Source organism: Lytechinus variegatus, chromosome 6 (assembly GCF_018143015.1).
Source record: "Lytechinus variegatus isolate NC3 chromosome 6, Lvar_3.0, whole genome shotgun sequence".
Lineage (NCBI taxonomy): Eukaryota > Metazoa > Echinodermata > Echinoidea > Temnopleuroida > Toxopneustidae > Lytechinus > Lytechinus variegatus.
The window spans coordinates 1,012,651-1,034,867 of record NC_054745.1 but is presented as its reverse complement, the minus strand read 5'-3'; the positions used below and the strand labels follow the sequence as shown (position 1 = coordinate 1,034,867).

The 22,217-nt window shown below is 35.9% G+C and overlaps 2 protein-coding genes across 2 annotated transcripts; one reads left to right on the top strand and one right to left on the bottom strand.

Moving 5' to 3' along the window:
• Nucleotides 1–6,624: 6,624 nt before the first annotated feature.
• Nucleotides 6,625–11,089, bottom strand: LOC121416724 (NACHT, LRR and PYD domains-containing protein 1 homolog). Its single transcript, XM_041610184.1, has 3 exons — nt 10,870–11,089; nt 7,273–8,840; nt 6,625–6,813 (listed from the first exon to the last, which is right to left on the bottom strand). Exons 1-3 carry the CDS (start codon nt 11,087–11,089, stop codon nt 6,625–6,627), a joined length of 1,977 nt encoding a protein of 658 aa, XP_041466118.1.
• Nucleotides 11,090–12,850: 1,761 nt separating this feature from the next.
• LOC121416723 lies at nt 12,851–13,915 on the top strand. Its single transcript, XM_041610183.1, has one exon. It carries the CDS (start codon nt 12,851–12,853, stop codon nt 13,913–13,915), a length of 1,065 nt encoding a protein of 354 aa, XP_041466117.1.
• The last annotated feature ends 8,302 nt before the right edge of the window (nt 13,916–22,217 follow it).

The window sequence follows — 22,217 nt, the reverse complement described above, 5'->3', positions numbered from 1 at the left end:
AACTTAACCTCAGGTTAAGATTTGATGTTGACGCCGCCGCCGTCGCCGTCGGAAAAGCGGCGCCTATAGTCTCACTCTGCTATGCAGGTGAGACAAAAATGACTTCTACCCCATGTGCTGGCAGGGGTAATTGTTGCTAGTTCTTTTTAAATTTTGTAGGACACAAAATTATGCGGGGACATCCCGATAGACCGCGGGTCCGATAAACCGCGGGTCCAATAAACCGCGGGTCCGATAGTCCGCGGGTCCGATAGACCGCGGGTCCGATAGTCCACGGGTCCGATAGACCGCGGGTCCGATAGTCCGCGGGTCCGATAGACCGCGGGTCCGATAAACCGCGGGTTCGATAGTCCGCGGGTCCGATAGACCGCGGGTCCGATAGTCCGCGGGTCCGATAGACCGCGGGTCCGATAGTCCGCAGTGCGTGTAAAATTATGATCAGATATATCAAATGTCATCGAGAGGTTCAAAAGTCAAATGATACGAGACCATGGGGTTCTATCAGGTGCGGATCCATGGGGGGGGGGCGAGGGGGAACTGCCTCACCCACCCACCCCCCACCGCTCAAAAAAGAGGGGGAGAGGGGGAAAGGAGAAAATAAAAAGAGAGAGGAAGATGGGAAAAGAAGATAACAGAAAAGAGAGTAAGAGGGGGAAAGGACAGACAAGGAAAAGGGAGAAGAACAGGGGGAAAGAAGAAAAAAAGAGAGGAGGGAAAAGGAAGAGAAGAAAAGAAAGCTAGGAGAAAGGAAAATGAGGAAAAAGAAGGAAAAAAGAGGAAAGAAGAGAAAAATATTTAAATAGAGAGGAAGATGGGAAGAAAGATAAGAAAAAAGAGAGATAGGGGAAGAGGGGAAAAGAGGAGAATAAAAAGAGAGGGAGTGGAAGGGGAGGGAGAGAAGAAAAAAAGAGAAAAAAAGGGGAAAGGAAAGAAAAAGAAAGAGGGATAAGTAATTATGGGGAAAGAGAAAAAAAGAGGAAGAGGGAAAAGAAAGAAAAGAAAAGAAAGGAAAAGAAGAAGAAAAAATAGGAAGAGAATAATATCAAAAAGAGAAAAAGATGGGAAGAAAGATAAAAAAGAGAGATGGAAATGAATGTCGAATGTCCGATTGGGGGATTTGAAATATCATCTTTTTAGGTTGGAATATCAAAAATTTTCAGTTTAATCGTTGAAATATGTATCGTCTTAATGACTAACTTTTCGACCAGTCCATAATATTTAACATTTCTGCTCGCGCTTCGCGCTCGTGGTAATTATCTAGTTACATACGCGTCCTGTTCAGGTTCACAAACATTGCCCAGAATGTTAAATTTTCAGGGCAATATACATGAAATTTAATTTTTAGCTTGCATATAGCTTATGAGATTATAACACATTTATTTTGCTTATAAAGTAAATCTAGGAAATGACTGTTAGGACATGGGCGTTTGCCCCCCCCCCCAACAAAAAAAAGAGAGAATCAAGGCTAAGAAAAAATAGAGAGAAAAGGAAAGGGATTAGGATGAAATATACTATTATTTTCCAAATATTATGTCAAAATGTATCACAACCTTGTATTTTTATATTAAAGTGTCAACATAGTTGCTTGCTCCCTTCGCTCACTGCAAACTTCTTATTAATTTTATGCGATACGCCATATCGAGCCCCCTCGAAATTGTTGGCTCATTACGGCACTTGGACATATCAACTTTGAGCGGCCGATCGGGGAAAATATGGGTGAAAAAAATGTCCCCTCCCCCAATTGGCGGAAGCTGGGTCCGCCCCTGACTTAAGCTTTCAGGATAAAATACAGGAAAATTCTTTTTAAAAATTCAGATTGCGCTTCGCTTTCTCGTTATTTATTTAGGCCTTGTGAGATACCTCAATGTGTTTTTCAAGAATAAAATTTCAGATTTTCTTTAACGTCTACCCCCCCCCCATTTCATTTATTTTTTTTTATCTTGGTGACTTCGGCCCCTCCCCTGCACACATGCTGAATAAATACGCCACTGATGAGGATAATTAGTCGAGATTGCATATTTCCTAGAGGTTATCATTAATAATATTGAAGAGTATACTAAAACAGTACAGAAACTACAGCTCCCGTTCACAATATTCTAGTAGGGCCTACTCTGGTGAGAAGTTAGACCAAATTGAAACCCCCAAAAATCACTCGTGCTTCGCGCTCCCATTGATATTACATCATGGGCGGAAATCCCAGGGGCGGGGGGCAGGGGGACGTGTCCCACCTACTCAAAATAGTAGGGGGGCACAATATCAAATGTCCCCCTACTATTTTGGTCTTTGATAATCACAGAAATATATCATTCTAAATCGAAATAAAACATGTATTTTGGGACGAGATGACCTTACTTTGGCGATGATAACCTTTTTTTGTGCTTGTCATATTTTCCCGCCCCTTGTCCCCATAGGCGGATCCAGGGGGCTGAGCTCCCCCCCCCCTCTTGGCGGAGCAATAAAAAAGAAAAAAAATGGAAAGAAAGAAGGAAAAAAGGAGGAGAAAAGGAAGAGGACGACGAAGGCATAAAATAAGATGAGGGAAGACTTGGAAAATAAAAATAATCTTTGGTGCAACTATATAAAACTTTCGCTCGCGCTTAGCGTTCACTTTGCCTTTTAGGTGATTTACATAAGTTGTTCAATATGGAGTTCGAATATCAAGTATTAAAGTCAATATACAACACATATTTCACCTCGGAAATTGAACTTTCATTATTTTGTGTAATTTACAAATTGGTTTTAAAAAAGTGCTCTGTAAAAAATGTAAATTTTATGGTTTGAATGTTAATATTTGCTGCTTGCCCTACGCGCTCGCAAATTTTGATTTATCAGGTACCTATATTTTCGTGTATTCCATAAAGATTTCAAAATATCCCTTTTCTGGTCTGATTGTTAAGGCGCATTTGCTAGAGCGCTGCACGCTCGCATTTTGATTGGCGAGTTATATAAATGTTTCAATAATGTTTATACAAGAAACTACTTAAAATCCCCTTTTCATGACAGTTTATCAAAAATTATAGCTCGCGACTTGCGCTCGCATTAATGGTTAAAAATATATAAACTGATGCATCCTATTCATAATCACAAAAGTGAAATATCCAGTTTTTATGCCATGATATCATCAGATTTCGCGCCCTCATTAGGCATTAATTATGATATCAATTTAATAATTAAATTGTCCCTTTGTTTCTTCTCTTGCTTAGCAAGATGAATAGGAAGATAGTCATCATTTTCATATGATGGCATGTCGTAAGGATGTCCCGGTCCTATGTCAAAACTCAAAGTAATAATAATATCAGCTCTTTTTAAGTGCGATCCATATCCACCTTACAATTTTTCTACAAAGTGCTAGAAATATAAAGCTGAAATTGACTCTTTTTTTCAGATCGGACTATCAAAGTTTCATGATTTTCATGATTAAAGTTGTATTTAGAATGCCTAGATTCTAGGTCTAAATATGAAACACGCTCGCGCATGTTTATTCAGATACCCAACTTGTTCTCTAATTTAAATCATTATCCAGTTTCAGATCACAATTTCAAAAATTTTCTGCTCGCGCTTTGTGCTCGCATTATTAATGTAGGAAGACCCCATATTACTCATCCTTTTGATGATTTACAAAACATGAACAGAGTGGCCCACTTTTAGGTCTAAATCTCGATTTTTTTTCTGCTCGCGCTTCGCACTCGCATCAATCGTTAAATTACATAGCTATCCTGTTCACGATTACAAAAACTGATTGAAATTTTTCATTCTTTCTTTAAAAAAGTTCAAAAATGTTCAGCTCGCGCTTCGCGCTCGCATTTTTTGATTGTTTAAATATGTGACGCCTTCATGGCTAAGTGCAAGCAGTCCTTAACAGGTACCTGTTTAAAACGTATACGCTTTGCTCTCGCATTATTAATACTCATATTTTTTGGATTTACAAATCATGAATAGAGTGTCTCGTTCAGTAAATATTATAGGACTAAATCTAGAAATTTTCCGCTCGCACTTCGCGCTTGCTTTAATTGTTTACTCATATACCTATTCTGCTTGAGTTTAAAAAAGTGCTTAGAATTTCCTTTCTTTGGGTGAAAATTTCAAAAAGATTCTGCTTGCGCTTTGCGTTCGTATAATTATTAAGTTGCATACATGTCTTTTACAGGAAAACAAACATTGCACAGAATCAGTTCAAATTTTAGGGAAAAAATACCTAAATTTTTCCCCAAAATTAGCTCGCGCTTCGTGCTCGCATTATATAAATGAGGATTATGATATTATGTATTAATTTATAAGAATAAAGCCAAGAAGTGACTAATGAGGACTACCCCTTTAAAGAAACAAACAAAAATTACCTTCGAGCTGCCGATCGAGGAAAATATGGCTGAAACAAATTTCCGCCCCACCCCCCCCCCCCCCATTGCCGAAGACTGGAACCGCCCCTGTGTCCCCCTACCTTTTGGTATTTATGAATTCATGGATTTTTTTCTAGAACACATTAAAATGTGGTCTTTATTTTTGTTTTAATGTGATTATAAGATAATTTAAGTTAGCCTGGCCGGGAGGGAGTGGGCGCCATTTTTCGAAGAGTACACATGGGCGCCAAACATCAGGTCAAATTTGCTCCCCCTCCCTCCCCTCGAAATCCTGGATCCGCGCCTGGGTTCTATAACAATAACCCAATTACGGCAATCACCCCCTGACAACTACTTCAAGGAAAATATTATCCCCATATTTTTTACCGCCGTTGACTGTTACCCCCCCCCCCCCTCCCTGAAATCATCATAATTATTATCATAATTACCCCAGATAATTATGATAATAATAATTGTGAAAATGCCTTAACGTGACGACATGGCGTGGTACTTTATCTTACCATGTCTTAATTAATCATTGGCGGCCGAAGGCAAAACATTTAGGGGGATCCACCTGAAATTTTGGGATGGACACAGGTAAAAAATTGACAAGCAAATCAACCAAAATTTTAGGAGGGACCACCAAAATATTTTGACAAGAAAAAAAAAGGTTATCAACCAAAATTAGGGGGAGGGACACAAATATTTTAGGGTGGTCTTCCTCAATTTAGGGGGGGGGCGTAGAAAAGAAATTGACGACAAAAGGGGGGACCGTCCTCCCACCTCAAATTTAGGGGAAAAGCCCCCCCCCCCCCGCTGACTAAGTAATTAATAAGCTTATTATTTCGACATAGCGATATATTCTATCTTGTCAAGTCGATATGTCCACATGGCGAGATATGAAGTGTACAAGTCCCGGCAAGAATCCCGATATATCGCCATATTGACATGTAACATATTTAAGTCGACTTGGCAAGATACATCTCGCCATGTTGACATATAACTTTTTATAAGTGGACTGACTTGGCAGGATAACGTATCTCGCCATGCGGACATAATAAGCTTATTCAGTCGCAATGGCAAGATAAAGTATCTCGCCATGTCGTCAAGTCGATGGCATTTTAGAGGCTCCGTATGGCGTCTAGAGGGCATATTTCCGGGGGGGGGGGGGGTAACAGTCCCCGACGATAAAAATATGGATATATTTTCCTTGAAGTAGATGTCAGGTGGCGATTGTCCTGTGGGTCATCGTTATAGAACCCCATGGACTCGCATCAATGACCTTTTGACCTCTTGATGACATGGATTTCACTATATTGTCCTGATCATAATTTTACACACACCGCGGACTATCGGACCCGCGCACAGTGGGCCAGAATGGGTTGAAAGTGCGCCAAAATTATATTCCGGGTTAGATTTTTACTTTAACATGTTGATTATGGGTAATTTTGGGCGTAGAATCGACTGAACATAATTTAAAGCCGATATGACGTCACCTTGATACCAAATTTTGATTGGCTACTTGAAATATCTGTGAAAACACAAATTACATAGTGTAGTATATAAACTTTGTGTTATGTGCGACTTTAAAGTTGGCCAGAGTGAATGTTAGTTTATGCCTAAAAAGTGTTTTAAGAGATGCCGAAAATAATTTTTATTGCATCAAAATGATTATTAATTACATTTATAAACGAAAAAAATTTAAATCTGAAAAATATTAACCGTGCTTTATCAAGCTGTGTTGACTTGTGTAAAACGCAGAGTATATAACACCACGAATGTATCACTATTACGAGGGTTTTGGGATGAAATTATTCTACAAGTAAGTTTTTTTCCCTGGAAGAGTTGTGGGTATAGCCCTTATTTGCTTTAGCAACATTTATTTTGTTTAAATTAAGCCCGGAATTCATGTCACTTTCATGGAATGGAAAGGGAATTGCCTCGCCGTGCAAAAGCTATCGGGCTATAACCAAATATGCAGCCCACAATGTTATGATTTCCTGTCATAACATTTGTAATTTATTTTCGGCCCAGATTTCCGGAGATATTTCAATGTTGAATATTTGGTTAAACCATACACAGTTGTATTGATGCTTAGAGAATAATTCATCATTTATTATGTGAAGAGCAGTAAACGGATTTAATTATGTTTTATCATCATGAGTTAAAACGAATGATTTTTTTACGTGTTTTTTTTTCGACGAATCTGCAAACATTTATTGACGAGTTATATAATGATGTCATATGATATACTTGGTTTTGTTATGTAATCTAGACTTTAACATGTTTAACCCACCTTGGAGTCGTGTGTTTTACCAGCAAGCACTGAGTAAAATACATCATGCATACTGATGGGCGCAGAATCGTCCCTATCCTTCTGTATCTTAATTGACTTCGGGGTGGGCGAGGAGCAAATAAATTCAGCCAGGTCTTCTGAAGCAGTCCGTCCACATGACCTGCTAATCACCATGTTATCCTATCATAAAATCAACAAGAGGGTCCAGGGATCAAAGAGTTAAGAGGTTCATTTTATAGATACTATTCAGCTTTGTGTACTGAATAGTATAAAAGTGTGAATAATCGGCTATCAAGACTGATAGTTGTACGGAATTTCCAAGTTTGTATATCCGACGGATAAAAAGTACGTAAGTTCTATATTACTATAATTGACGTTTATCAACATTGCATCAGAAATCTAAAAGTTATGACAAAGGTCAAAAGTTTTCATAGTAGAGTTGTGGAGTTGGTGTACTGTCTTAAACTTCAGCTTTCCACATGTTTTTGTTAGTTTGAAAAAGTCACCAAATTACGCTTTCGCAACATGAAACATGTCTCCTAAAAATACTTCTTAATTTCAATTCTGAAAGAATGAATCTTTTATAATACACATGGCAACACAAAAAAGTACAATCAACTGCACTACTGCTATGCTTACCACTTGGCGATACTGAATGATAGAAATGTGTCCTGATACTGTGTGTGCCTGCATTTCTTCGGTGATCTCCAGAGTTTTGCTGGATGAAGTCGATAGATGATCTGCCACAGCTTTGGCCACTCCTTTGTCTTGGCTTTCATAGGCTACATCAACAATAAAGTCAACAAGCCAACTTTGTCGACGTTCTGTCAGCTGAGAAATAACATCCAATCCGACTTCTTTTTGCTGGGCTACTGTAAAGTACAGTAGCTCCCGATATTCCCGTGCATTGCCTATGATTCCTTTCATCAACCAGTCATATTCGCTTCTGTTTGAATTGTAAAGCGATGCTAAATACATTCCTGATAGATACTCTTGAAAGAGCTTATGAGGGAACTGTACAGATGGCGCTGCATACTGTGAATGTTGTCTTCTCGTTCTCAAAGAAAAGATTTGCGTTTGTTTAGTTAGTACTCCAACTTTGCAACCTATATCGACAGACCCGGGAAAGTTTTGGAACTCTCCTTCTGTAAATACTAATCGTCTTTCCCTTAGCCCTTGCAGGGCAAGACATCCAATATTAGTTAGATGAAAGAGAATCTCCTTACGTTTCCTTTCCATTTCTCCATCAACATTGTTTGAAGATATATCGAGCTTGGATAGGCAATGGTCAACCAAAAAATTGACCATTTCACTAAACAGCTGGGAAAAAGTTTGCAGCTTTGACATTGCTACGCGACGCTCTCCGTCAAACTCTTTCCACATGATGCAAAGCATTGCTGTATATATTGGATAGGGGGCCATGTTCTCTCTGATCACATCGTTACTTGATATGAATTGATCCAAATCCTCAGATGAAGTCTTGTCTGGGTGGAAGAACTTCTCGATGTAGGAAGACAGATTTTTAGCCGAAAAACCTTCTACTGCAATGAAAGCATAAGCTTTTCTGAGACTTGCGTTCTTTCTAATCTCACCAGATCTCCATCGTCTTGATGTGATCAGTACTTTACCAGACATGAATAGCCGGTTGAAAGTAATCAATGCAATTTGATGAAAACTTTCAACATCATGTGCAAACTCGTCCAAGCCGTCTAGGACAAGAAGAACGTCATTTTGATTTGAAAGGAAGTACTTATCCAACTGCTTGTCTGTGACAGGGTTATCGTCAGGAAGGTATGACTTCACAATCTGCCCGACAGTCTGATTTCCTGCTTCACGAAGGAGTACGAGGAGAACCAGTCTGAACTCGTTGTATCCAGTTTTATGGATCCAGTCCCAAGCAATCTTAGCGCAAAGCGTTGTCTTTCCCACACCGCCTTCGCCCTCAACTAACAACCGCTTAGGATAGATGCCGTTTACTTTGGTCTTAAGCAGATCTTTATAGAGCAGGGGTGTCTTATTTTTTGTTCCTTTATCTTCTTCCATTAAAGTTAAATTGGTGAAAATCCGATCAAATTGAATAAGAAGTTCGCTATTCAGTGGATCTGCTTGAATCTGACAGTGATGAATTCTGTAATATGTTTGAATATCTGTAATGACCCGCTGGACTTCTTCTTTTGTGAGTGATGTAATGTGATCACCGACATGAGCTGTAGATATAAAACCAGCAATATATATATCCCATTATTCATGTTCGTATTTTTCTCATTCTCTTAAAAACGGTAGAATTCTAAATTAAATGTGTAGAGGAGTAATGGAAACATAATGATATGTCATCCTAATGCCTATAATTCATAACACGAAAATGAACTTTTTTTTCAAAAGGCGCTCGTTACTGTTTGATTCAGTAACCGCCCGCAGTCCTGTACTACTAAGCTTGCCTATGAGTAAAAAATCATGATTGCCGTTAAACTATCAAATTGATTTTTAGAAAAAATGAATGTAGTCTTGAAAAAGGTTATCATCCCATTAAGGATTTCAACGAAACTAAAAAAGTCATAATGAGACCTAAATAGAATCGAATCGTTCGGAAAAAAAAGCAAAACTCAAATTTGACCTGAATGTTTCAAAGAATTTCATGAAAAACACGAGATATAGATTGTAATAAATTTAATGGAAGAAGATAAAGGACATGTTCAGAAGTAATTAATAACAATAATAATAATAATAATAATAACTAGCATTTAGTACGCTCTCCATAGTTAACTATATCACAGCGTATACAAACGAGTTTAAAGCAAAAGTACATAATAATTACAATAAAAATACATTAAAAAAGAAATTAATTGGAAAAGAGGTCTATTTTTAGAAGTTTCTTGAATTGATCTGAAGAGTTTAATGGTTTATTGAAGTGGGATTATTATTCCATTCTTTATAATTAGTATCATTATGCATACTACTCCAAATCCAAAATATTTGAACGTCGATATCTCATAATTTAAGCGAGGGTCCAGCTATTTTTCCCCCTTCACACGCTTAACATAAGCAAAGATCTGATACGGTGTGACTATAAAAATGACCAAGAATCTTTGTGAATTAGAATTGAGAATGAGAAATAGGGAAGATATACTTTAGGAATTGTAATAATATATAATAAAAAGAGAATGATGGGAATAGAAGAAAATTGTACCATTAAAGACGGAATAATATCAGAAAGCGCAGAGTTTAAATGAAACTCATTGAACATGTATACATGAAGAGTTTTGTTCCAAACAGAAGGAGCTAAATCTACGTTTCTATTTTTCTGTAAATCATTTTCTTTTTTAATTCACCACTTTCCCTTACCCAATGATGTTCTATTTTGATATATATGATTGTGCTTGCATCTTAGAATAATTCAATCATAATTTATCATTTATTATTTTCAGTGGGTTTAACTAATTTTCGAAGGAAACCGTAATAAAATCTCAATTTTTGCAACTTAAACAATCAAACAAATAATTTTAGCAAGCAGAGTACACTTCTCATCTTTTCTTAAGTTTATCTATCGAAAATTACAAAAAGAAAAAAAAAATGATGCTTTGTCATCTTTTTTAAGGACGGTGACTTTTCCATATCTAATTGCAAAAGGAGCTAAATCCGGTAATATTCATGAGCATTGCCAACTTCTGTCGTTATGATCAAAACTTGTATTGGTGATTTAAACTTGTATCCACAACATGTACCTTTAAAAAAATGAATGCCTAACTTAATGTAAAAAAAAAAAATAACCGTACAGTGTATTTAGTTCCTTTGGGAACAAAACTGTGTTAAATCTAGCTCCTTTTTGAAAAGAAAATAAAATTTCCAATCAATTTTTACCAATCTTTCCATTTTTAAGCTGTGATATGTTGCATTTGATTCCCACGTCTACGATACATATGTTTGTTTGTTTTTTAAATCAATTTCGGTCAAAAGTGGATTTAGCCCTCTTTGGAATCTAGCTCTTCACATGTTTTGTGAGTTATGAGAAGTTGGTTGACCTAATTCCTATTAACCATCATATCCGTATAAATTTTATTTATCGATCCGAAAAAGGGGTTAACAATCCTCACAGAATCTTCAACATCTTAGTTAATATTGTCATTAGTATTTATCATCTAATTAATGACAGTATTGGCATATACTAGCAGTGGCTGGCAGGGGTTACATGTGGTCGGGGTCTTATTATTTTATTTTTTTTGCTTTTTTAGCAATCACCTTTTTGCACACTGTCAGCGAGCTGTACCAGGTTAACGCCTCGCAACTTGTCGGATAGTATGTCCCTAGCTTCAGCATTTGATACTGTCTTCAGCCATTCACAAAGCATCTTATAGGAAGCTAGCATCGTGCTGCCAGTATTGTCTTCCTTGAACCGGTTGAGTTGAGCGTTAGAGAATCCTAGAGCTAGTCCCAATTTCTTGAAATCTGATGGATCCATGCCGTCAGCTAAGAGGTACAGTTCATACCCACTTAGGTTTCCAGGGCTAAAACGTATAAATAGACAGAGAAAACAAAAATGAGAGCTACGCAGCGACAAAGTTGTCTTCACGTGGATATTGTGAGCTCGTGTGTAATGATACATTTAGAATCTATCGGGGAAGAAATGATAATCTTTCTTGAACATATGGATGAAAAAAAATCAAAGCAAAATAAAATTGGATTATTTTGAAGTAACAGGTCATCTTCTTTTGATATCAGTTTCATGGAAATAAACTGTGAGCTCATGAGAAAACCATACTAATATTTTTTGGAGAAAAATGTTGGAAAATTCGTATAAAAAATGATACAAATATGGTCGAAATCAATAAAAGCAAATGTTTATCGATAATTTGAGTAGTAAATAAAATATTATGTGCATTTTTTGACAATCACGAAATGTATACCCGTCGCAGTGTGGCATCAGCAAATACGTCAACTACGACTAAAACGACGCAAGAAAAGAAAATTCCATAAACAGATAAAATATCTTGGTTTTGAAAAAGGAACGTGATTTCATGCCGTCACGCCAAACAAATGGGCCTTTTTATTCTAATATCTTATTTAAAGAAATAATTGTCTGGGTTACGCGTCAAATGTTTTTCACTTTGAGGTTAGGTGGAATAAAACATAAAGAATAATGATGATAGACAATATCAGTACGAGTCAAGTGAAAATCAGTAAGATGATTTGCATCGAGTTTGTGTGTGTGAGTGAGTGTATGTGTGTGTTACGTTCAACTCGAAGATATCACCTGCGAATTATCTCTCATTGTTTTGCACCCCTTAATCGATATCAAATTCATTCTTATCACTGTTCATGTTATATGTTTCCGAAAAAAAAAATAATAAAAGCATTCGTGACCATTGTAGACGTTTTGGGTTTTCCATGGATGTATCATGTTTTAAGGGAGAACCTGTAAGATTTATAAAATGAGCATTCTTATATGATTCGCAACAAGTAAAAATATCCCAGGAATCACATTTAACACTGATTACACATCTCAGGTGATTTCTGTCTGGAGGTAAGTATTGCATATGTATAGATCCTGCATGAAGTTAAGCTTTAAACAAGTACAATACACTAGTGGTAAATGGTTAATTCTCTGATTACCTGGTATCTGGACCTGGATTTTCTTCTATGTCACCGGATCTTAACAGGAGTAAGTTGACTATGTCAGCACTGTCATTCCCTTTCATTCCATCTGCTTCATCAGAGGTCGAGCCTGATCTAAGGACTCGAGTCATCGTTGTTTGACGATTCGCTGTAAATTCCTTAGAAATAACGAGAACAATGAAACTCGTTTTGCTTTGAAAACTTGATAAAGCTTATTGATATTGGTCTTTAAAAATATATTTTGTAGAAGTACTTATTTTTGTTTTCTTAATAAATGTGCAGCCTTATTAAGAACCAAATTAAAGGACATTTATATTCCATTGTATTTTAAGTAAAAGGAATCACAATAACAAAACAAAACTTGAAAGAATGACTACACTTAATATAAGCAGTAATTCTTAAGCTGGGTGTTATAGTTTTCAAAGACGGCAAAGATGGAGGAGACACGTGCAACTAGATGACAACAGAGTTGGGGAGGCAGAGAGGGGGGTAGGTTTTTGAACAAGAAAAAAAATGGAGAGGTGGAAGTTAAGGCAGATGATAGCTCCTAGAGCAATGTATTTACCTCATCAAGAAAATATTTTATTCTGGAGGTTTTGCCTTTGACATGAGATTCAGTGGAAGAGCTAGTGTCTTTGATGGGAGATTCAGTGGAAGATCTGTTGTCTTTGATGGTAGATTCAGTGGAAGATCTGTTGTCTTTGATGGGAGATTCAGTGGAAGATCTGTTGTCTTTGATGGGAGATTCAGTGGAAGATATGTTGTCTTTGATGGGAGATTCAGTGGAAGATCTGTTGTCTTTGATGGGAGATTCAGTGGAAGATCTGTTGTCTTTGATGGGAGATTCAGTGGAAGATTTGTTGTCTTTGATGGGAGATTCAGTGAAAGAGTTGTTGTCTTTGATGGGAGATTCAGTGGAAGATCTGTTGTCTTTGATGGTAGATTTAGTGGAAGATCTGTTGTCTTTGATGGTAGATTCAGTGGAAGAACTGTTGTCTTTGATGGTAGATTCAGTGGAAGATCTGTTGTCTTTGATGGGAGATTCAGTGAAAGAGTTGTTGTCTTTGATGGGAGATTCAGTGGAATAGCTGCTGACTTTGTTGGGAGATTCAGTAGTAGAGCTATTGTTTTTTATGAGAGATTCAGTAGAAGAGCTGCTGTCTTTGATGAGAGATTCAGTGGAATAGCCGCTGTCTTTGATGGGAGATTCAGTGATAGAGATGCTGTCTTTGATGGAAGATTTAGTGATAGAACTGTTGTCTTTGATGGGAGATTCATTGATAGAGATGTTGTCTTTGACAGGAGATTCAGTGGTAAAGATGCTGTCTTTGATGGGATATTCAGTGGTAGATCTATCGTCTTTGATGGGAGATTCAGGGATAGAACTGTTGTCTTTGATGGGATATCCAGTGGTAGAGCTGTTGTCTTTGATGGAAGATTCAGTGGTAGAGGTGCGGTGTTTGACGGAATATTCAGTAGTAGAGCTGCTGTGTTTGACGGAAGATTCAGTTGTAGAGAAGTTGTGTTCGACGGAAGATTTAGTGGTAGAGCTGCTGTGTTTGAGAGAAGATTCATGAGTAAAATCTTTGCAGTTGATGTCCTTCACAGATGTAGGGCCATTGACTTGACGACTGTTCATCGATTGATCATCTTCGATAGACGAAGTTTTTAATGTGTCATCAGTTAAGAAATTATTATTAGAGCGGTTGGTAAAAGTCTTAGTTCGTTTCCCTTTACTCTTCCTGTTCCAAGATTTCCTTCTTACGGATTTTACTTTAGGTTTTTCTTTTACATATTTAATCTTTCTGTATCTGTTCTTGATATGCCCAGTAGAAGTAACGGTATCTTGATTAGACTCGGTCTCTTTGGTTGGGTTAGATTTAGTTTCAGTTCTGGCTATGTTTGATTTTACGTTAGAATTTATTTGACCATCGTTCCCTTTCACACCATCTCTTCTTTCTCTGTCCTTTTCATCATCTTTCCTCGTTCGGAATTTGCATATCATTAAGGACGGGGATTTTATTTTTACTTCCACAGAATTGTTTAAAGTTTTGTTAGATCTTGTAGGGGTATTAGAAAGCTTCCCATCTTTGACGATACAATCACTGCCGCGTTGTTCAACTTTCATAGATTTAGCAGGAGACAGTTGATATTTAGATGGTACGTATGGAGTGGATGTTTCTTCAATGTTCAAGAGCCCTGACAATTCTTCTTCATTGCTATTAGGAATACTATCTGATTTATTGTAAGATATTGTTATGGTTTCTATTGTAGTTTGGCCGTTCATTGAAATAGTTTCTGCAAGTTGAGTCTGCTTTTTCATGTCTTTCCTGGAACAGTCAGAGAAATAGTTTATGTGTTTTGTAGTTGGTACACGGTTGTTTTGGTAGGTATAGCTTGATGACCCCCTTGGAATTTTGCATGCTCTGGTTTTATATTCACACTTCCTGTTCTCAGCCTTGTTATTATGTACACTTGTATATCCTTTGCCCTCAATATTAATCGTCGTGTTTGTTACCACATGGTATGCTAACCAACCGCAATATGCCACGATGAAACATATATCTGGCCATGATAATTCGTTTTCCCACTTGAGAAGATCTCGACGTCTCTCACGAAAGACATATGGCCAAACAGTAAAGATAGTGATCAATAACAGCAGTAAAACGGGTAGTGCAAACATCAAGATAAAGTACCAAATGTTTTCATATTTGGTGGGTTGATGTTTTGTAGCTTCACGTGCCTTTTTTGTCTTTTTATTCCGCTTTTTCTTTGGAGCCGAAACACAGCAGTTATCTTTTTTTGCATCATTTCCATTTTTACCAGTCAAAGAAGATTCCTTTAAAACGCCCTCCACGTTCACTTCACATTCCATTGATTTGGACTGGTAGTCTTCTTCTGATTCACCCTTCTTTTCTTGACGTCGTTTGCGCAAAACGTTCATCAACCGATTTCTCTCCTTCGATAAATGTTCTCTTCGCTCTCTGACATCATACTCTCTGAACCGATGTACGTAGCGTCCTATTCTCATTCTCCATTCTCCGAGTGTTATAGCCATGTTGAGATTGTCGCAGTTCTCGTCCTAAAGACAAAATAGTAATAATAAAAACAAGATCAATAAAAATCGTTAGTACCTCTTTATCCTGTTACATGATTTTCTTTCCCCTCAAAATATGTCAACTGACTTTGTGTTATTAGCATATTTATTTATTCAACAATCTATATCAACTAATTAATTTTTGTGGACATTAAATTGATATTAATAGACATTGCATTATCATATCTTTTTATTGTTAAATGAACCCGGTTACATAAAACAATATATTTGATATTTGCTACAATCGTATTCTGGTATATATATATATATATATATATATATATATATATATATATATATATATATATATATAAATATATATATATATATATATATATATATATATTGTTTTCTACATTCCTGTAAACCTTGCAATGATAGGCGTTCTGTAATGGGTCCTCCGTTTACAATATCTATTGAACATTTTTTTTGCGATATAGCAGTTCATTTTAAAAGTTCAATAGTATCTTATATTACATATCATTGGTCTTTCATTATCTCGCCCAACAAGAATAACCCTTTACCTCATATTATATTAATCATTTCGTTATAGCCTTGTTTACGGACAAGTCGTTAATGAATAACATTTTATCTTTAACAAAATATGATAACGTAATTAAGACTAGGGTAAACATCGTTTATGCATGACCCCGTGCCGTTCTCGGTGAACTTTTAAGGTTTGAACATATTTAACCTAGTAAAATTATTTTAGAATGAAAGACACTTGAACGTCACTTATTTTCACGTCCACGATCATATTCTAGGAGAAATTTAGTCTTCCAAACAGATCATTCCCTTTTAATTCTAAGGTTCAACTTAAAGTTACCCCTTGGCGCCCAGCTCCCAGTTATCTTGATGAAAGCCTTATCGTCATTCTCCAAAGTGTCAGATATTTTACTCCATCATTTTTGACTCCCCAGACTGCATCACTCGTGAAGGTTTTTTTTTCAGATAATCGGTTCACATCCGATTTGACGCGAATGTACGGTAACATGCCTGTATTAATCCAAATATCCCAGCTTTTCCACTTATTCCACTTTTCTTCAGAAGAACTTCAGTCGAAACTGTAGAACCCTAATAGTAATTATCAAAAACGATTTTGTCAATTTGATTATTTGCATTATTTCATGAAATTTAGTAAAGAAAATAATAATCTTGTTAATTTTGTCTTATTTTGAAACCAAGAACTGTTGTGTAGTTGCAGTTTGTTTGGTGTGCCTATTTGAATTACCCAGAGCAATTTCTAGTAGCGGTTTGTTAATAGGTTAATGCATTAATGAAGTGTTTTCATAGATCGTTAATGAATAACATATTTTTCATTGCGAAAAACAAAGATAAGGGCCATGAAATCAGTGCAAACGTCGTTTTCACGCGATCCCGCTCCATTCTTGGTGATCTTTGCATATTAAAAACTTGTTCAATTATTATCGTGATTTTAAAATGAAAGTCATTTGAAAGTCACTTATTTCCCAGTTCATATTCTCAACTTCATTCATCGCCACGGTATTTAATAATCGAAAATCACAAGCTGATGGAAAACCAAGCCCGAGGACATTAAATTCATGAAAGATTAATGTAATAATGAATTGATATTCAGTTTATTTTCAAATAGAAGTTTTTATCAATCTTGGAATGAAATAAATATGAATCCGAATTATCTGCATAAAAAGCAATGTTAATGTGATTAGAATATAGTAACGTTCGAGGTGTTATGAGTCAGTGGACAAGTCTCCAAACTTTAAAAAACCACAAGGTCCGGTATTCGAATTCCAGCGCTTCACTCTAGTCCTTTGGCAAGACGTTTAACTATGTAAGCTACTCTCCACCAAATTACTTAATGTATAACGATAGGAAGAATTTCGTTGAATACTCCAACGCCCGATAAGAATAGCCGCTCTAAAGCCTTGGTATTAGTATAGAGCGCTTACTAAGCTATATATAAATGTTGAATATTATTATCAATCATATTATTATTATTATCATTATTATTATTACAATGAAACTGTAATATCATGTTGTTCAATTGACCGCAGACTCATTTATATAAGCTTCAGAAGCTTCAAAATACAGCTGCTCACATCATCCATTTGTCAAATAAACGCTCTCAAATCACTCCCATCTTGAATTCACTGCACTGCATGGCTCCCTATAAAAATTGGATTTTGTTGCTTGCTTTTCATAGTATTCTTGAATCAGCACCACAATACAGTCTTTCCTTTATCAATTTCTACAGACCAAGCAGGTGTTTGTATTCATTTACTTTTGGCTTCCCTATTATTCCAAAAGATTCAAAAACTTGGGGGAAGATCATTTGCTTTTTTTTGCCCTACTTTGTGGAATAGCCTTCTTGAAGACATTAAAAATGTACCTCTGTCGAAACTTTCAAAAATCTCATAAAAACTTTTTTATTTAACTCCTAGCTCTTTATGCGCCTTGAGCACTCTACAGAGTGGATTTGGCGCTTTATAAGTCACATTAATATTATTATTAGTAGTAGTAGTAGTAGTAGTAGAAGTAGTAGTAGTATAGGAGAGGTATTATTAATACAATTATTATTTGTTTATTAATTTGATTCAAGATTGTATTTTCGACTTAGTACTTTATATAAAGATTATAAACAGTTTTGAAAATAATCAATTCTAATCATTTTCATTTCCAGTTAAATCTACCAACATTCAAGAACATTAAAATAGCAAAGACACGTATCACTTCTTTTAAAACAATTGATGCAATCTTCCTATCAAGGGATATATTTTTTTAACAAGTGCACACCTAGTTACCAGTAATGCATATAGCATTTCCATTTATTTGAAAGCAGGATAAAAGAGCATTGTAGATTAAATTCCTTGCTCACTGGTATAGGTGCCGCGGCCGGGGATCGAACCCCGGACTTTCTATGTATAGCCAGGCGCCTTAGACCACTCGGCCACGGCACCTCCATGCCATGTTACAACCGATATTGTCGCGCCTAATAACGTTTTGTGTCTTAACTCATAATGGTGCAAACTCGCAATGGTATTTTGAAACAAATCTTAAGTTCAAATAACTAAATACATGTTTTCACTCAGTATTAAAAGAAAATCTCCAGGGAACATGGAGGGAAAGAGGAATAGGGTGGTAAGAGTCATAGGTAGGACTGTCAAGCTCGTGTAGATACAAAAAAATATGGTAATGCCAATTTTTTAACCCTTAGATTACTCTGGGTCAATTCCCCCAGACAAATTTCGTCACCACGCAACCATGCACTTTTCTTTTGACCGCGCACCTTTTGAAACCAAATTTGCGACACCCAGGCACGTAACTTTAAGATAATGCAACATTTTGTATGTCCGTGTCAGATAAAAAATGCTGAAAAACATAATTTCCTGTACAAAGTCGATGCAAATTGTGTTTTTCAACCGATGATTATAAATGTACGATTACTTTTACTTTTACTGGTTTAAATGAATTTATTTTATGCTCTTTATGATTGCAAAAGGGCCTTCGACAAAGTTTATTTTAGAAAAACAATGAGAAACTAAGGTATATGAAACAAGGAAATGCATAATAATTCAAATCCAAAAAATAAGAAATTTGGTAATGTTTCGGCCCTTTTTCTTAAAATTTTGTTGGAAATGTAAAAAAAAATCATAAAAAATAACAATTCTACTCGTTGCATAAAGTTAGCTAAAGACAAAAACACACACACACAAATATTTTTAGGGTAATTTTCATACACTTATTTGCATAGTTACTTAGTAAGAATATAAAAACAAAATTCATGAAACAAGGAAAGGCATAATAATTTGAAAAAAAAATAAGAAACTTGATGATGTTTTCGTCCTTTTTCTTAAAAATTTGTCGGAAATGAAAAAACAAGATTATTCATCAAAAATAACAATTCTACTCGTTGTATAAAGTTAGTTAAAAGCAAAAGCAAACACACACAAAAAAATATTTTTAGAGTAATTTTCATACACTTATTTGCATAGTTACTTAGTAAGAATATACAGAATATACATACAGAAATTTTACTCTACAGTAATGTAGTTTACATCCGGTTCTACACTCGAGCAAATTTTCTAGGGGATCGCACAATCGGAAGCCGAGATCTGAAAGGGGTCTACTGACCCCCCTCAAGTATGCCTTGCTCTGAAACAGCCTAGTTAATATGCTTAACTATAAGGGAATTATTATCTATTCATGGCATTTCCGCAGATAAATAAATATATACTTTCAATCTGATACCAACGAGGAAAACATTTTCCATGTTGCCCTCCCCAGTCTTTTCACATAAAGAATGCTGTACAAAAACAGGGGGATTGTCCGTATTTCTGCAAGAGCGCTTGCACAGTCGGAGTAGAGTTTATGTTTTGTTATTGTTTAATGTTGGAAAACAACGAACAATATATCTTCCTTTCGCAAACCTTACGCTCATTAAATTTTATTTTGTTGCACCTCAGTATTACTATTATTATTAACTTGCCTACACACATTCGGTTGAAAGAAATAACAAAGATGAATTGTACGACTGGTTCATAATGTAAGTTGAAGACACCGACATGTGATTACTTGTTAGCGTGTATAATGAACGAAAAATAAATAAATATTATCAGAATCTATTTGCTTGCTGTTAAGACATATAGATATGAATCTAATTGTTTATGACCCCTGTCAATAATTAATTATGTTTGAAATTTGAATAGATATGAAAGAAGGCTTTTACACTCCTTACTGAGATGATATATTCATAAAGACCCACGGACTTTAAATAATTCATGACATCACATATGCGCTTATAGGCGGAAAAAGTATATAGGTCCTCGGTGATACAGTCGTTATTTGGCATCAGGCGTCATTAGCGTACGTAGCGGGGGGGGGGGGTTGCAGGGGTTAAAATGCCTTCCTTATTTTGAGACCCATTTTGTACGCAGGGAGATATTCACAACCCCCCCCCCCCCTCCCTTTTTTGGTTCGAAACGACCTCAAATCTGAAGACCTTTTTTTATGTTGCTTCTAAAATTTGTTGTGGTACGAAATCTCAAGTTATTGGTGTAGAGTCTTTTTTATTGTTGGCTTGTCAGCTTTTCATTCAGATTGAACCCCCCCCCCCCCATTAAAAAATCCTGCGTACGCCACTGTTAGGCATGTACATGTACTTCCAAAAATATTTACGCCATAACATATTTTAGTTATTAAGATACCTGTTCTATTAAAAAGATCAGTAATAACAGATCGTTCGAGTATCCTATACGGACTACTTATTCAACACAGTTGAATTTAATAAACATTCTCACATATTTTTTTAGCTGCGCAAGGTGGTGTTCAATGGCACTGACATAACTCTTACGATTTATGATTACTCATACAATTCCTGTTAAAAACTATTGTAATGCCAACTGAAGAGAAGCAACGTGTATATAATTATTGATTTACCTAATTTCTATGAGTTATTAATCAGGAAATATAATTGATTTATCTGAAATGATACGACCAAACCTGACTTAGTCAGGTTTCTACCTAAATTCACCAATTAACATGATTAATTACGTATATTATTTTTTTGTATTAAGAAGTTTTTTAATTGTTAACAACTTCAATTCATACATGTCATATACAAAATAAAATACATACATCAGTTACGGTCTTAAACTGTAAACTCTTGCTATATAGTGCGTATCCAAAAAAGTTTAGACTTTTTAAAAATCATGTAAAATTATACATTTGTAATATCCTGATGATTTTTCCACATTTTAACATTGGTACAGATCCATATAATGACGATATAACCGTCGAAAAATATTTCCGCTTGAGTGAGCACCACTTGCTTTTGAAAATGTAGTGAAAAATGATTTGCGCAGAACTTTAAAATAGTCATGCAAATAAAAGTGGACCTTAATCATAAAGAAAATGTGGATTTTAGCAAGTGAAATTAATTTGAAGAAATCTTTTACCTTTTAAAAACTTGTGTCCTTCGAAGAGTGCATTGCGCCCCACCACACTCCCCCCACACACCGAGGCCATCGAGACGATATTTTCTTAACACTAAGCTGTGATTTACATGAAATGGCTTGGTCTTGATTCTAATTATTTTAATCATTGTCAAGCTTGGGAAAAGTGTGGAGAAACAAGTATTAAATGAAAAATGAAATGTAAACCCACGTTAAATGATAAAAGCTCAGTGAAAAATGCTGGAGATGTCTGATGTAAGCATTTGTTCAGATTTAGTTATGTTCTCAGATCCAGCTTGCACAAAAAGGGTAAATGTTGTACTTACTAAATGTTGAAATTTCAATTTGAGTGGCAAAATTGTTACAAAATGCTTGAATGTATCCGTTTTGTTTCAATTGACTAAAAGTACAAGGGAAATGTATGAGAATTGTTTTGCAGCTTGTTACGATACTGCAACAAATAACAAGTAAATTTGATTTTTTTTTATTTCCTCTTTTTTATTACAGGAAATAATTATACATAAATAAAACAAATAATGATCTTACATAAATCTCTTGAAGTGTCCGATGTAAAATCCCGAAGTGATGATGCTATATCCAAGTAATAATCCAAATGATAAAAATCCCAGTTGACTGGCGAAAATTCACAATGATGGCGATGATGAAACTGATGTTGAAGTCCGATGAATAATAAGAGTCACTGCAACGAGTTGAAATGTCCGTGAAGACGATGTTGATGATGATTAACAGTCAATTTCAGCAATCCATGGGTTGAAGCGTGTTCATTGAACAGGTTGATGATGTTGAGAACTGATAATTTCTCTCTCAAAATAACTGCAAACAGTTCATTGATGCATAAACTGCTCTGATCTGATCTGGTGAAGTGATCTCATATGATGTGATGTGATCTCCTGCTCTCATATGATGTGATGGTGTGATCTAATATG

Bases quoted from the DNA above. Each gene is read 5' to 3' on its own strand.
- LOC121416724 (XM_041610184.1), bottom strand. From the start codon at position 11,089: ATGGATCCATCAGATTTCAAGAAATTGGGACTAGCTCTAGGATTCTCT. The intron at 8,841-10,869 runs GTGATTGCTAAA...TTATATCTACAG, and splicing joins CGCTGACAGTGTGCAAAAAG to CTCATGTCGGTGATCACATT. The intron at 6,814-7,272 runs GTAAGCATAGCA...ATTTTATGATAG, and splicing joins TCATTCAGTATCGCCAAGTG to GATAACATGGTGATTAGCAG.
- LOC121416723 (XM_041610183.1), top strand. From the start codon at position 12,851: ATGAGATTCAGTGGAAGAGCTAGTGTCTTTGATGGGAGATTCAGTGGA.